At 34.8% G+C, this 16,141-nt stretch overlaps 2 protein-coding genes across 3 annotated transcripts in view; one reads left to right on the top strand and one right to left on the bottom strand.

Annotated features, from left to right (window-relative positions):
- Positions 1-16,141, top strand: part of ZC3H14 (zinc finger CCCH-type containing 14) — a 503,257-nt gene that overhangs the window by 44,712 nt on the left and 442,404 nt on the right. The gene's annotated exons all lie outside the window — the stretch shown is intronic.
- EML5 (EMAP like 5) overlaps positions 1-16,141 on the bottom strand; it is a 103,700-nt gene that overhangs the window by 15,734 nt on the left and 71,825 nt on the right. Inside the window, exons 28-31 of one of the 2 annotated variants that reach the window (XM_085061588.1) lie at positions 6,035-6,113; positions 4,965-5,094; positions 4,167-4,265; positions 2,255-2,275 (exon numbers count right to left, since the gene is read on the bottom strand). In XM_085061588.1, coding sequence (XP_084917714.1) covers positions 2,255-2,275; positions 4,167-4,265; positions 4,965-5,094; positions 6,035-6,113 — 329 coding nt within the window. The remainder of the gene's footprint in view (positions 1-2,254; positions 2,276-4,166; positions 4,266-4,964; positions 5,095-6,034; positions 6,114-16,141) is intronic. The other variant, XM_085061589.1, reaches the window with a different exon arrangement.

Genomic DNA, 16,141 nt, shown 5'->3' with positions numbered 1-16,141 from the left:
CTTTGTGTTTCTAATCAGCTAAATCTAGGCCCTCAAAGGCATGCATGTGATGGGAAACAGTGTGGCTAGCACAGGTCTTTCACATGAGAATTCCTTTTGTGTTTTATAAATAAAGATAAAGTTTGGATGTTATTGAAAACTGTGTCCCAGGATTTGGACGGTGCAGGCCTGGCCAATCAGGCCTAGGGGGAGGTTTCTGACTGACCAATCTGGGTGACCTTTGAAAACTTTATATATATGATGAAATCAAAACAATAAAGGTCTTTCCTTCTTGCCACTGAGAACTGGGTTCTTTTCTCTGCTAGCGGCTCAACAGCGACAGGAAACAGTAGGCACAGGGACTTAGGGAAAATTTCAGCCCCATGAAACTCAGTTTTTGAGCACAATTCCACAACTGCTCTAAAACAGTCTTTAGAATAATCTTCCTAATTTATTTCGCGTTGGAATTTCCTCTCATGGCAGCAGCATGGTGTTATCATTACCTTTTGAGAGGTACTACAGCATAGTATGGACATGCCGCTAAAGAAAGGGCAGGGGTTGACAACAACTGGCATGTCCCAGAAATTGCTAACAAACTCCTTGCTGTTCTTAGGAAAGCTGGGGACAGCTTTATCATGGCTCTGAACTGTTTTTCACTCTTCAACACTCCCTTTGATAAAACTGTATTGACCTTGACTTGTGTACCTGCCCTATAACCTTGGCCAAAATTTTTCTTTTGGGTGGCAGACAGAAATTCTCATCTAGATTTCCTGAATAAGAACTGACAATACCTTTCAGAGCAAGATCTGCAAGACAGACAACATGGACTCTTAGGTCCTTCATGGAGTTCCTTCTGAAAATCTTTGTCCTGACACTGTGTCCTGCCTGTGTAATCAACACTCTCACAAGAGAAATGCTCTAAGGTGTCATCTCCTTCTGGGAGCAGTTAGATAAAGCTACTGTGGGCTGGCAGGACTAAAAATATCTTCAGTAAGGTGGACCAAATCTACACCAAGTCATTAGGAAACTCTATTTGCCATTCCAGACTATTAGAAACATTACTGCTTCAAGAACCCCTGCATCACTGTAGACAACTGAAAAATGGAACTAGAAAAGCAAAATTGTTGATAAGAAGGATGCCAAATAGCCATCAATAAATTTTAAGTGAAACAATTCAGCTTTCTAATGAAAGCAGGCAACAGCTTGGATTCCAGGCTAATGGTTCCATAAAGAAGAAAAAAGTTAAGAGTGATCATTTCAGCCAGTGACAACAGAATTTAGTAATATATACAAGCTCAAACTAAAGTTGCAGTATGAAGAAGGCAAGTGAGAAAGGGAAAGTGTCCAGGCACCATATGCAGGAATAAAGATGTTCTTTCATATAAATATCCCTATCATCATGTTTTTTTTTAATACAGGTTAAAAGTGTGGGAAAAGGAACCTACATTCTTCCTCCCATCCTTAGAGCAAGCACCATTTGCCATATTTAAGAGAAGTCAACCCACATTAAAGATGTCATTGCACATTTGTTCTTACAGAACAAGTTTTAGATCCACATGAGGATTATTACACTGTCTAGCACACATGACCACACATTTATGCATCTCTGAAGATTCTTCACAAGACAATTATGGCTGCTCAACAATGAACTCATTCGCACATGATGGTGATGGATTTTTACGACTACAGTCGAAAAAACAACATATTAATAAAAAAATAGCTCAGTCAAGACTGTCAAAATGTCAAAGACCCAAAATGACACAGGAAAAATCAACTGACATCATAACAAGCATTTTGGATCAGTGGTAATAACTGCATGACAATTGTACATAAATGTGAAAGGTGATTAGTTTTTTCACTCAGTCACCTAGGCCTCCTCAATGGAATTTACTTTAGAAATGCATATTTAAAATTACACTCAATTGAAGGTCTAAACCAAATGTTGTCAGCCCCAACATGTCTACAGAACTGGCAAGCACACACAAGAATGCTACAGTTAGCAGTATGTATTAGAACTCACTAATCACTAAGCAGCAATGAGGGAATGTGCTTCAACAAGAGCAGTTTTTAAATGTGTTCTAAAAATTTTATTTTTTCTATATTTACAGTATTCTGAGCTGTTTTGACTTCTATTCAGTGCTGACAGTAATATGACTAATACAGGGGTTTTAATAAACTAAAAACGAATTCACATCACTTATGGCTCTATAAAGCTGCAGATGGCTACTAGAGAGACTAACTACACCTGAAGATGTTAAAATTTTATTTCCCTTACCTGACATATCTGCTGAGTCTCCTGTAATGGAAAAGCAGCAGAAAAATAATTAGATCAGAAATAAGATAAGTGCTAAAGAAAATATATGCCACATTCAGTGCAATTTCTTAACACACACCTTGATGTCACCTTTTTGCATTGCAGCAGCACCAACACTGCTGTTCAAGATGAGTACTGATAAAAGGAGGTCACATCAGAAATTAATCATAGAATAAATATATTGAATGAATTAATATATTTTGCTTTCCATTTTGAGTTACAACACAAAAATCTAGTTTTGATATATATTAGGTCTCTCTCTGCCAAAGTAAATGAAGAACGTATTTTTTCATGTCATTGATATTTTAACAAATTATGTGGGGGAAAAAATGATAAGAAGAAGTAATTGAGTACCTGAAGATTCAGTAAATCTTTTGAAGATTTAAATCATGACAATGACACTATTTGTGCCAACCATATCAGCAAGAAAAGTAGCAGCAGTTAAGTATGTTCTTTATGGAGCATGTACTCCTTAACATCACTTCAAAATAAAAAAATAAGTGTTGTTACAAGATATTTCACTTCCAGCTCATTTTTAATTATCTGCTTAGAAGTATATGTTTTGTAGTCTAATTTTCAAGTGTCATCTGCCCCTGATTTGTATGCCTTAATCCACATTACAAAACAGTTAAAATTGCTCTATTGAGAGATGATGTAGAAATTATTATAAAATTAAAAAAAAAAAAAAGTATTAAGTCCTGTGTTTTGTCCTGGGTAAGATGAACACTGTAGAAGAAAAATTTTCACATTTCTCCCCTTCAGAAAGGCAAACAGGGTCAGATTAAGAAATGTGATGAAAAAGCAAATTCTCAAAGACTATAAATGGTTTGTAATTCCTGCAAATATTCTTTGCGGTCAAACCATAGACAAAAATCTGCTGATGATTTTTTCCATTTAAATAATTTCCATTAAATTTTTAAAAAAATGATGCGAGGCAAGAAACTCACCAAGAAATGGAGCTATTTTAGCTAAGCAGTTATTATTTATTATCAATGAGTTGATTTTAATGAGACATGCACCTAAAAATCCAAAAGACACAGGAAAGCAGGTGATAAACTGCAGAACTGATTGTGTTTAGATGAAACATCTAAAACAAACCTAAAGGAAAAGAAAAGCTATTTTGGCTAAAATCATATAAGAGGGGTTTTTTGTGTTCTATGCACTTAAGTAAACAATGTGTGTTTGAATCAGCTGACAACCAACAGAAGGTATGAAAACTACAACTGGATTACAAAAATCACTGTTCTGTAAAATTTAGAAACAGCAATAGCTACCAGCTATGCAGATACAAAATGGGCTGCTTTTTTTTTTTTTTTTTTTTTTTAACCTGGTTAGTTCATAGATCTTATTGTCACTATGAAATATATATACATTTTTCCTCTGTATCTAAATGTATCTGTAGGAAGCACCATTAGGGTTTTGGTTCTGCCTGGAATATTACAACTGTCATATCCAACCAACAAGTAGGTATTATAAATCTACCTGATGAGATAAAGCTACATAGATTGACATGTATTTTAAGAAATGAAGGTTAGCTCTATTCAGCTTCTTTGGGAGGGCTGTGACTTTTTGGAAGGTCTAACACAAGCCGATAGTTCAATACAACCACACTAATTTAATGGGGCTTAAGATTTCTGAAAATATATTTTTGATAATACTCCAAACCAAAGATAAGTTTAATCTTTCATGCCTCAATATTTTTGTCAACTTTATTCAATTACACTCAAAGAAACATATAAAGAGGACAGGTAACTGAGTAACACTCATACAAACGGAGATAGCATAATCAAGTATTTTTGTGATTTATTATGAATTTACAAGGCCCTGATTGCATGCTCTTACTTTAATTCTTTTTACAAAAATACAAACATACCTACTTGGCCAGTTGCCACTATGTTGGTAAACTTGGGGTGCTGATTCACAGTGAGGCACAAAATATCATCATTGTGTTCCTGGTAAAATGACTGAGAACCTAAAAATAAGAAAAGAAAGGAAAAAACAAATCACACCCTAGTTCAACTTTAATTAAAACATTTATACACACATAGGCATGGCTAATGTTTGAAAATTTTAAAGTACTTGTCAGAAAACAGCATGATGGTCATGTTGCATTTTGAAGCCTGAAACCAGAAAACAGAAACTCCTAATTTTTTCTTGACTTAACACACAGCACTCAGTAACTCCGAACTATTCCCTCAAATTTTCTACATTAAGTTGCTTAACTATCACAGAAACAAATGGCATTGTGTACTTTTTAAAAGGTCTAAGTTACCTAAATTAAATGCGTTATTGGGAATGAATGTATGTGATATAGATGACTGAAAAGTAAACCAAATAAAAATATGAACTTATTTTTAGAAAAAGAACTAAATTACAACTACCCCATTGTTCAGCTCTTGTAGTTTCTGTGATCATTTTAACACACAAATTTCAGAATGCTATTACCAAAAAAATCAAATCTACTTCCTTCAAAGTTCAGTCACCAGGAACATTTCAGTATATTTGTTTGCTTATGCAGCTATTACGAATCTTCCCTACAGACTGAAATTTCAGCAACAAATAATATTTTTTTCCACATACTTTTATAATATTTAAAGCATACTAGTTACTTCATAAACTGTAACTCCACGTGTGCAAAGAAACATTTTCCCTCCAGTGGGCTTTCTCCTACCTGTTGCCACATTATACAAGATCCCAATAGACGCCGTGTGATAAATTACATCAGCACCATCATTCAAATAGTGAACATTGTTTCTGCAGTCCTTGCCTCGATACCCAAACACCAGCTCCAAAATTAGGTCCTAAAAAAGATATTCACATCAACAGACACTCAAAACCTTAAAGCAGTTATGAACTTTACAGCCTTCTGCAAGATTTTATTTTTAATTATGTCCTTATGTAGGAAAGGAGTTTAATGACATCTCAAACCAACAGAAATGTTTATGTGCATATATACACACAGACATGTATAAACACTGAAAGAGATACTCATACCCATGCACAAAAATAAATGTACTGCAGTGAAGATTAAAGCTCTTTTAATGCAGAAGACACTAGGAAACAAAGAATGACAAACACTGGTCCACAACTTAATTCCAGCTGGCAACTAGAAAGCTGAATTTCAGCCTAAAAGTTCTAGAGCACTAATGTCAAAAAGCTATTTATTATGCTATATCAAACATTTTGCAGCATCAACAATATTTGGGTTGGTATGAAGAACTGCATTTTCCAAGGTTAGATGAAATTTCGACTTCAGATTAATCAAAAGTTGGTCTATTTATATGCAATTGCCATGTAATGAAAAAACAGGCGCCAAAGCTAAACCCACAAATAATAGAATTTTAAAAATTATTTTAAAAACTCTTATCAATGATGAATTTGAAGTTTTAAAATAAATCCTAAAAATATTGGGGACAAAAAGGTTTGTTTTATTAGCAATGATATACCCTTTAACAATTCAGTTATCTAAACAAGACATCCTGCTTTCTACAGCCAGTTCTAAGGTTTTATGATTACTAAGAATTGTTATCCTCCATTTCATTTGCAAGAATAAGAAATATAGGATTTTTTTTTCTATTTACAAGAAAATATTCTCTCCCACTTTTTCTGCTATTTACCCACTAGTCACTATTTCCATCTTTGATACATTTAGAATAAAACAATCATTTCATGTGTTCACAGGTGTGTCAGTTTCTGGCAAAACAAAATCCTAAAAGAAGATGAGATCAATGTTTTTCTTACCTCTATAGGTCTCTTTTTCTTCCCCACATTATTTGTCTGAAGTTTCTCCGGCTGTGGCAATGCCCTACTAACTGGTGGTCTGAAATAAAGAACTGTGAATAAGAGAAGGCTGTCCGTCACCCATTCCATACTAACAGTACCTTCCAACCTCCTAATGCACAGGAAAGTCTTACAGCCCTGTCCTACTCAACTAATATTTGTATTATTCGTATTCATCTTTAAAAGAAATACCTCTGTCAAAGGAAAGAGACAAAACCTAAAAACCCTTTGTTTAACATGCTAGGTTCTCTAATTCTTCAACAATCCATGGGCTTAATGCAAAAGCTTGTTTTAAAATGACTGATCACTTTTAAAATATTCCTAACTCTTTCAAGCCATGTTGTTAAGGTACTTTCATCTTCTCTGTAGCAATTTTCTGAATGGAGGCTTACCTGACTAATCTAGTAATTCTTGTTCCCACATGCCTCCAGCAGACCCCTAACTTGTCCTATTTTTGTAACAGTTTGTAAAGAACTCCAGATGCATCTGTCAATTCACTCTTACATCAGGTGAAATGAGTCATTGATCAAAGTTTACGTGGAAGTAAGCCAAGACTATGCAAATGAAGGAGTAACAGCCATATCTTATGTTCCACTGTTCTGAACAGCCCAGATTCAATTAAGAAATCTCAATTAGATAGGTTTAGCAAATATCTGTAACATCTTTCACATTACATTCAACTATACCTATACAAAGAAACAAACGAACAAATAAGCTTTATTTATTAAATATATGCAACTATTCCTAGTGATTTGCAGGAGCATGGATTATTGATTCTACAGACACAACATTTGTGGCTGTGATAACAATCCTTTAAGCTTGACCCTAAGAAAGGAACTATTATTTAAAAATAAATTGTATTTATAGATTCAGTGACATCCAGATGATTAATCCAGTAGGCAGTGTAATAAACTAATATCAAACATAAAGCAACAGGTCTCTTTCATACTTCTTTTTAGTATGAAGTACTTCTAATTTCATCTCTACTCTTGAGTGATGACTTTGATTCAAAATAGACTGTCTTTTCTAGGAACAAAAGAATATGATTTATTTGTACACTGTGTGTTTTGAATGACTGTTGAAAAGCTTTTTTTTTTCAGTTATTCAAATAAAATACCACTTTCTTAGATTTATTTCATAATTTTTCCTGCCTAATTTTAGTACAATTTATAGATTGATGTCACATCACCAAACTAAAGATTTATACATATTATGCAAATCACACTGCAAATAAAATATGTGTTCTGAGATATTCCAGTTAGTTCCTCTACTCTCAGAAGCCTGTAAAGTACATGTGGAAAAAAATTACCAAAAAAACCCCAGATGATGAAAAATTTCTGTCTGCTAGAGAAGTCCGTCAAGTTCTTGTATCACCCAAATGTGATCAAGTTTACTAAAGCTTCCTATTGTGTTAGACAAGACTAGAGGGAGGTACTTGAAATATTTAATTCAGCATCATACATCTAGATTTTATGAAATGTGAAATCTATACAACAGAAAATCCAACTGCCCATTTAACAAGAAATATTGCTACTTTACATTGCACATTTAGTTAACACTACGAATCTTTTCACGGGGGAAATATGGGCTGCATTAAATTATTACTGGAGCAAAATATGAAATACTAAGTTAAAGTTAAAAAGAAAATTCAAGGCATGATGGAAGATAACTAAGGCTTGTATTTCATGTTCATTCACAGATAAGTGCAAATTAAAACTGCGAACACTAACTTGAAATATGGAGAAAGACTTCTGTAACTTCACAACAAATGGTAATCTAACACTTGCTTTTTGCTACTTCAAAATTCTTTTTGTTAGAAAACACACTTCCAATAAAAGGCAAAATCTGGGGACATTGATCATACATAGCAAGGCAGGTCAGAAAAGAAGTCCAATGTGGACATGCACTAAAGGTCTGCTTTTTCAGAGACAAATACTAAAAGGCAGCAGAATTTAAGTATACTCTTTCAGTCCTGCTTGAAATCTGGGTGGTGGGAATGTACCCCCAGACTTCACTCTCCCAGGCCCTCAGTTACACCTTGTTTTTCTTCTCTGAGATGTGCAAATAGAAGGCACTCACATACACCTTGAAACGTAAAATCAAGACATTTTAACATTTTTTTAGTCATAGTCTGGACCTAGCTCACAGTCATAGCATGCTGTCCTGTATGTGAAGATGAAAAAGTAACCTCCTAATTTTTGGAAAAGAGGAGGAACAGAACACCAAGCATGGGTTGTCTTCATCATCTATACAACCACACTGGCCAGTACAGGAAGCACAGAACTGGTCTCATTTCTGTCAGCAATCCCAATGTCCAATTTCATGATCACGCTTGAATCACTACTCTCTCTCAACTGGTTCTTTCCAGATTTCATATTTGATGTGAGATTCCCACCTTGCAAAGCTACTTGTCCAGGTCCTCTATTTTCTCCTGTCACCACTGACTCCAAGCATTGCCTTATCTAGTCTGTCATACTACAATAATAGCACTGCTCGGCAGAATTCTCACTTCTTCATTTTGAAAAGTAAAGAAACTACACTTTTATTTAGAATGTTCTAAACTATCACCAGAGAAAATCTCCCAGCAGGTCACAATGTTTACCATATTAAGCATATACAGAGAGACGTCATCTAAAAGAGGAAAAAATGTTTGATCGTATTTGTTCCCCACTTTCATAGCAGATGAGCAACTTCAGTTACAAATACACCAGCCAGGAGGCAACAGGTATCACCCAGTGCCACAGAAGTCTTCTAATCATTGTGTGCTATCCAAACTGAATCAAATCCAATCAAGAAAAACTACTGCGACATTTGAACAAAAATTTAAAGGCACAGATTCAATATGGGGAATGGGCTTTCTAAAAGCATTTCAATGATACAAAGAATAAAAACCTGCCCTTATTTATTTAAGCAATAGAAGAGACAGAGAAAACCAGAAACTAATATAGCCCAGTTCCTGTTAATATTTCCTGAGGTGAGGGAGAAGAGAGAGGAGTAAATCAGACAGCCACATTAAACATCTGAGGTAAATTTACATTAAGATTCCCTCTTGTCCCCTAAAAAAAATTTTTTTCCCCAATCTTTTTTTTAAAATGGTCACACCGATCTCCCAAAATATTACAAATAAAGTTTTGTTTGGGTTTTGAAGTGGTTTGGATTTTTTGCATATGAATATAAGTACTGGTTAAAACAGAACAAATTCTAGTGCTTACAACCTCTGAAGTTAAATGACAAAATAACAACCAGTTCTCTGCCTGTGCAATCAAAAGTCTCTAAAGAATGAATAGGGTTAACAAGTTAAATGAAGTGCACATAACCATCATTATGTGCAACAATAAACTGTTATTCTATGGTTAAGAATTATAGCTATTGAAACATTACTAACAACTGATTTGTGTAACAAGTTAATGATATTAAGACCTGCTAATCAAAATTTTTTCCCTATCTACAATTTTACTTTCAATTGTAATTAACATTTCTGAATTTCTTTGATACTTCCATAATTGCTGCTCATTTATTAAGCAACTAGATCACACTTAAAAATTGCAAGCTCCTTAAAAAGCATTCATACAAAAATGGTTTCTTCAAAACCGCTTACATAATGTCAACTTAGACATTTTTTTTGTTGTTTTTTAAATTAAGTAAACACAACATGTACCTTTCCCTTTTTAAACATGGAGATTGGGAACAATGCTGAAGTGCCGAGAACTGGAAAGTCATAAACCAGTGATTCTGTTGGTCCTAACCATTAGTTTCCCCAAGAATCAGCCTTCCACTGCCATGTTACCTCTTCTCTCATCCCATGCAGGAGCAATAAAATCAAATAGCAAGTAGAATAGGGAGTACTGCAGAAATGTGAGAGTGGCATGCTGTTTGTTGTGTGTGCTGCTTCTACTGGCATGTTGTAGAACTCAAAAAGGCTTCTGGAGGAGAAGAAATACAGTTGTCAAAGACATATTAAGGACTAAAAAGAAAATCACAATGCCACCTTACTCTGCTGTGGAGCATCGACACCCAAGACAGGATTGCCAGTCTACACACAGAGCAGCAGGAAAAATTCCAAACGTTCATGAAGGAAGGAAAGTAGAAAAAGATACACTCCTCTCTCTGTTCTAGACAGCTTTTCTAGCTGAGAAAGAAGCATGCTGGTGCTTTTCATAGGGCAAGGAAATATTTAAATATGGCTTCCATTAGATTACATTGTAGCCAGCACGTGGAACAAAAATGTCAGATTCCCGATTTAGCAATCTGCAAAAATTTCTCTATTACTTTGAATAGCAGACTAAAAATCATATCAATAACTAATGTCCTGCCTTACAGATGAGGGTAGGAGAAGATTAAGCAAGACTGCCCAATTCACCTCCTGCTCACTCTAGAATGCTTCAAAAGACTTCATATTTTTAATTTCTGATTTGTCATGGACAATTCTGCAACAGTCTCATTACTGTTCTTCTAGAAATTAACAGAACACAGCATAAAAAAGCTTTTTCTTTTACTTGTCAGCCTCATATTTGATACAGAGCACTCAAACCTCATCTCTTTCCTCCTCTCCTACTCTGGCCCTAATTGATTTATGTCCCTGAAACACAGAGGGAAAGATGAGCTGGAGAAAAAAAAAAAGGTAGAAAAACTAAATATAGCAGAAGAACATAGCTGAAGTTTGATGAAAGCAGAAAAAACTGAAAGGACATGGTTCTGACAGAGGTTTACATTACCGGAACTGAGTATTTCTCTGCTGCTGGGTTCTAGAATGTAGCATTTTTATAACACTTGCTGTGTGTTAATCCCTTGTGATAGAATGGGAGAAGAGGTAAAACAATCCCACATATTAAAACTGCTGGAGAAGACCATCTATAATCAAAGGCTGTACAGATACATATACAGGTTGACATCATCCTTAGAGTACATTAACATTTGTACATTACCACACAACAGAATAAAGTGAATGTACATTGGTCAGGAAAACTTGACAACTTTTACTCAGCTTTATTATCTCACAGGTCACCTAAACAATTTATCTAAGTATCTGTCCAGGAAAGACTAATTCTATAGTGATCCAGAGCAGTGGAACTGGAAGGCAAATTACAATCACATATGTATTCTTTTCCCAATTAAGTTTCAAGGTAACAACTTCTGCAACTTCTGCATTTAAAAGCAGGGATGTTGAAGGACATGAGAATACATTTTCCAAGTGCTTTTTTTTAAAGGTGTGAAAGCTGAAGATATTTTTAATTTGCTATTTAATGTGCAGCAAGGTGACTAATGGCGTATACAACACACAGTGGTCATAAACCTGTATGCATAACTCTCTGCATGCTCAGAAACTGTGTGGAAAAGATGGGAAGGAGAGCATGAATAACATGTTGGGGTGAATTCACATATGGATAGGGTCAGTTTGAGCATGTGGAAGGAGAGGTCCAGCCATCTATCATAAGGGAAATAAATACCTCAATATTGGCACTTTATTTTCAAAATGAAAATAGAATTGGTATATATATTTTAATATTTCTTGTTATGAAAGCATAAAAATTGAGTACAAGCATTTTAAAGTGGTTTCTGAAACAAAGAAATAAATTTTTCAGAGTTTCAGACATAGCTTCAATATTACCACACGTTGTATGATGTTGCATTTCTTTCCCTATTTTCCTCATTGTTACTGAGTTTCTAAAGTTACTAACAGAACAAGATATGATGTTCTGGTATATTGCATATGTAAATCACCACCAGTTCTTCGAGTTCTGTGGTAACTTATAACAGTGTAAATTACAATATTTATTTCTGTTTTAAAAACACAAGTACTATTTTGGGCATAATTTCATAGAGCAAATTGCAGCTGTTGATACAAAAGAAAAGGTCCCCTCCCGTGTGGAGTACCAAAGCTGCACTTCATCCTTAGGGGGACTTGCAGAGAACTGAGCAATTGATTTTGCACTACTCTTCAGCATGAAGTTTCTTGCACTGTCCTCCCCAAAAGGTGTTGGCAAACATGGAGTATAAAATTAATTTTAAAATTAAGGAGGACTTATTTCCATTTACTCTTGGCAATTTCTTCAAAGTCATTGGTGAAACTTTACAGAGGTCTGATTTCCATTAGAAGATAATGAAGGCTGATAGTTTTGAAATGCTGCTTCTTGGCAAAACTTACTTCTAATTATTTTCATGTGTTCTATGAGCAGTAAGTGCCAGTTTACACTCAGTAATGCAGATACAGGGAATCTTAATACTTAAATAATTTAGTAACATATACACCTTGACATGTCAGGTGAGACTGTCACATCAAATGTAAAACAGCTGGGGGGGGGGAAAGAGTGCTAATCTTTATATTTTAATAAATATTACTGAAAAATACTACTTGTGAAACATAGTTTCATAAGTATAATAGTTCATATAGTTGGAGTTCATACTGGTAGGTAAAAAAATATATAGCTTATTGTATGAAACAGAACTACAATGAACATATATAAATTTCGGATTTGTAATACACCAGTATTCTGAAGAGTGACAGATGCATGGTATGGCACCCAACATGACAGATGGCTTTTTAAGGAGAATGGGAAGTGGCAGTAAAAGATGGACTAGATAGCAAAATAAAAGCATTACCTGGAACCTCTTTTCAGCAGCAGATGGGAAAGAGAAAAGGATTACTTATACAAGTTTGGCTAAAAGTTAGGTGCCAGTGAATTATTCATAGAGATAATTATTACCAACTTCCTGGTTTGTATACTTTTTTTTTACAACAGGGGAATTATTCACTTCATAGACTATGTAAATCTATTATTTTTATAGAAAATTCCCATTCACTTAAATGGGAATTATGAACATGTGTTAACATGAGAATATAATTCTTTGGAATAACTCTACTGTAAACAGAGAAATAAAGCAGAAGCAGAATGAAAAACCTCTGAACTACACCAAGTGTTTAGAGTCAGCAAACACAACACCTGAATTACTCAAAGAAAGGTTGTGCAGGTTTAACTTCCTGAAATAAGCTGATGGATAAAACAAACAAACCACTATTGAAGACAGAGGTTCAAGTTCACACACAAAAATACATTTATTTATACTAAAATACAATTATCTCAGCTAGTCAGAATGTGTGGAGCACTGAGAACTACTGATATGTACTATTTTTTCATGACTACTTAATTCAGTTTATGTTGGGTGAAGATACTTTGTACTGCTCGGGTTTCCTCAGTCAGGTGTGAGGGAATACTCCTATACTTTGACTAGCCAAAAATCATTATTAACCATTAGAGCATATGGACATGTACTGATTATTTCCCAACATTTCTAGTGTGCATGGGCACTTTCCATTAGTTTGATTAGCTGGTACACTTCCACTGGTTTGATTAGCTTTTTTTTTAAGAACTACCAAAGAACTTCATTGTGGCAAGAACACTAGTTAGTCTTTTTCACTTATAAGTTAAGCAAAAATAATTTAGGAATAATTTAGGGAAAATTTGCCTGAAAATTAGGAACAGAATGTTAACAACTCACAAACTCAGAAGTAAGTTTTTTCCCTACTGAAAAGCTTGTGTTTTAACGAATGTCTTCTAATTAGTTTTACCTTTCTTCTGCAGTTCAGCACTGATGCACTATTTATTCATATAGGAAACAGCAAAACCTTTCTCACAATAAAATCCTAATGTAGCTTGAACAGGTTTTGCAGTCAATAGCAAGCAATTCCTCAAGGACTACAGAATTCAAATACCTCCAGATATTTTTCACAGTAATGCAGGTGAAATGAGAGATTCTCCAAGCTCAGAGCAGTTTTTTCTTACAATTTTCCTGAGTCCACTAAAATGCATATTGCTCAGAGGACTTCTTAGATTCTGTTCATAAAACCAATCTATACAGATCATAAACCAAATGCAAATCTTCCTGCTCTCATGACTGGGCCACACAATCGTTTCTCTAGACATTTCCTCTTTAGTTGCAAAATGAATAGATTTTTTTCTTTGCATTCAACAACTGAAATTATTTGGTAAGCCTTGACACTTCAGTAATTGGCTTTTTTACTTCCTCAAAGGCATGAGCCGTAGCTCAGCTCTGGGAAGAATAAATAATTACCTCAAACTGGTAAAGGGAGACCATTCTTTTCCATCATGTTGTTCTTGTCTACAGCTTGTAACATAAGTAATTAATAATAATTAAACTTGTGCTTGGAAAGAATGAAATCTGAAATTTCAAGGTTTTCAGTCTCAAGGTTAATGCCCTGCACTAATGTACATTCCCATGGGCAAAAAGGTTGGCTTCAAAAAGCCCTGCTTTCTGAAACTGTTTTTTAAAAAAAGTTAACTTTAAATTTAAGCTTTCCTGTAATCTTTTTTATTCTGAAAATAGGCTAAAAAGAATGAGAAAAAGCTGCTGATGCAAAGTCCCAAAGTCCCTTGCTATAGTTTTTCATTTTGACTCCTGGCTTCTCCCCTCTCCCAAATCACACAAATTGCCAGAATGAAAGGAGAAGATAAAGATGATTTTTTACAAAAAGAGCTCTGGAATTCATATTTTTTACATTCATATCACAAAGTCACTAGACTAGCAAACAGAAAAATCTAATTGCATTCTGTTAATTTATCTAAAATATATATGGAAGACACTTGTATGAAATCTCAGAATTTCTTCTTCAGTGGCAATTACAAGGTGATAATTGTGAGGTTTGGATTAAAAATGGGTTATTTCAGTAGCTATCTCTCTCTCTCACTCCTTTGGAAGTACAATTTAGATTTATTTACTGTCTGTATTGAACACCAAAAAAATTCTTCACTTCTTAATCAGTAAGGGACTAGTTTGTAAATATTTTTTTAGTTACCTTCCCATTTTGAATACACAAGGATCAAAAATAGGTTATCTATTTTTGCACCTGTCTACATGCCCCTATACATATGCAAAAAAAGCCTCGAGAAAAAAAAAAAAGAAATAAAATCAGAGGCAGTTTTGCTATGGCACCTGGTTTTGAATTCTATATGGAAGTGTATGCAGATCACCACAGTATATAAGCCACTGGGATGGCATGCAAGAGACCTCAGCACATGGACTAAGTAATGGGTTTATCTGCTTGCAAATCTTTAAAACTTATGGTGAAAAATTTTGACTGAAATTCCTGGATGTTTAGTTTTGAGATTTCTTGGTACAGCCATTCTTCTGTAAGGTAAATTAATCACAGCACTGCCCCTTTGACAGCAGCAAAAAGAGAACAACAGGCAGTATAAGAACAGAATAAGAACAGTGTTATTCTCCAGAGGCATCTCCCAGCCCTCAGTGCTGTGCAGATCAGGGAGCAGCTGAGTCAGAAGTCTTTTCAAAATCAACATTGATGGACTTTTTTTCTGAGTAATTTACCTAGCACAAACACACACTAGGAAAGGACTCTTAGCAAAGGATAGAAAGAATTTTCAAATGTGTTTTGTGCTGCTGAGTATCCCTGGTGCTCACAACCACATTAGACACACAGTACACATCTTTTCACATAAAAATATTATCTATAAACATTATTATTCAGAAATGATAAATAATTCAAATTACAGACCTAACTGCTGCCTCACAGCAGTGCCATTTTGTGTTTTCAATAGAAGTTAAAGTAAGTATTCCAATTTCAATGATATAGCATGGTAATTTCACTGCTAGAAAATACTATATTATTAGTAGAGCTGGCATTAAACAACACTGCAATCAAACCTTACACCAACTGAATTTGAATGAAATCTTGAGTTCTTGTCATGAAGGTAGCTAAGTCTACAAGTGTGAAGGGTGGCCTAACAGCCTAAGGATTTGTTGTGCTGCAAATTTAACAGCATGTTTTTGCATATGCACATATTCTAAATAGAGCATTTGCAAAAGTTCATAACCTAATGCAGGCACCTAAGCTGGAGAATCCCATCTGTGCAACACACTCACTGCACTCTGTTCCATGCTGGATCTCTATAACAGCACTGTGATATCATCTTAGACATCCACAAGCATTTAGGCAATGTCCTCCAACTCGGACAGTGAAGTCAAGCTGTTCCTTAGCCACTCCAAAGCACTAAGGAAAGCAGGATGAGGTTTGATCACCTCCTCCCAAATAGT

Source organism: Lichenostomus cassidix, chromosome 5 (genome assembly GCF_008360975.1).
Source record: "Lichenostomus cassidix isolate B80296 chromosome 5, HeHo_3.0, whole genome shotgun sequence".
Lineage (NCBI taxonomy): Eukaryota > Metazoa > Chordata > Aves > Passeriformes > Meliphagidae > Lichenostomus > Lichenostomus cassidix.
Note: the sequence above shows the minus strand (reverse complement) of the source record. Positions and strands in the feature narration are given on the sequence as shown.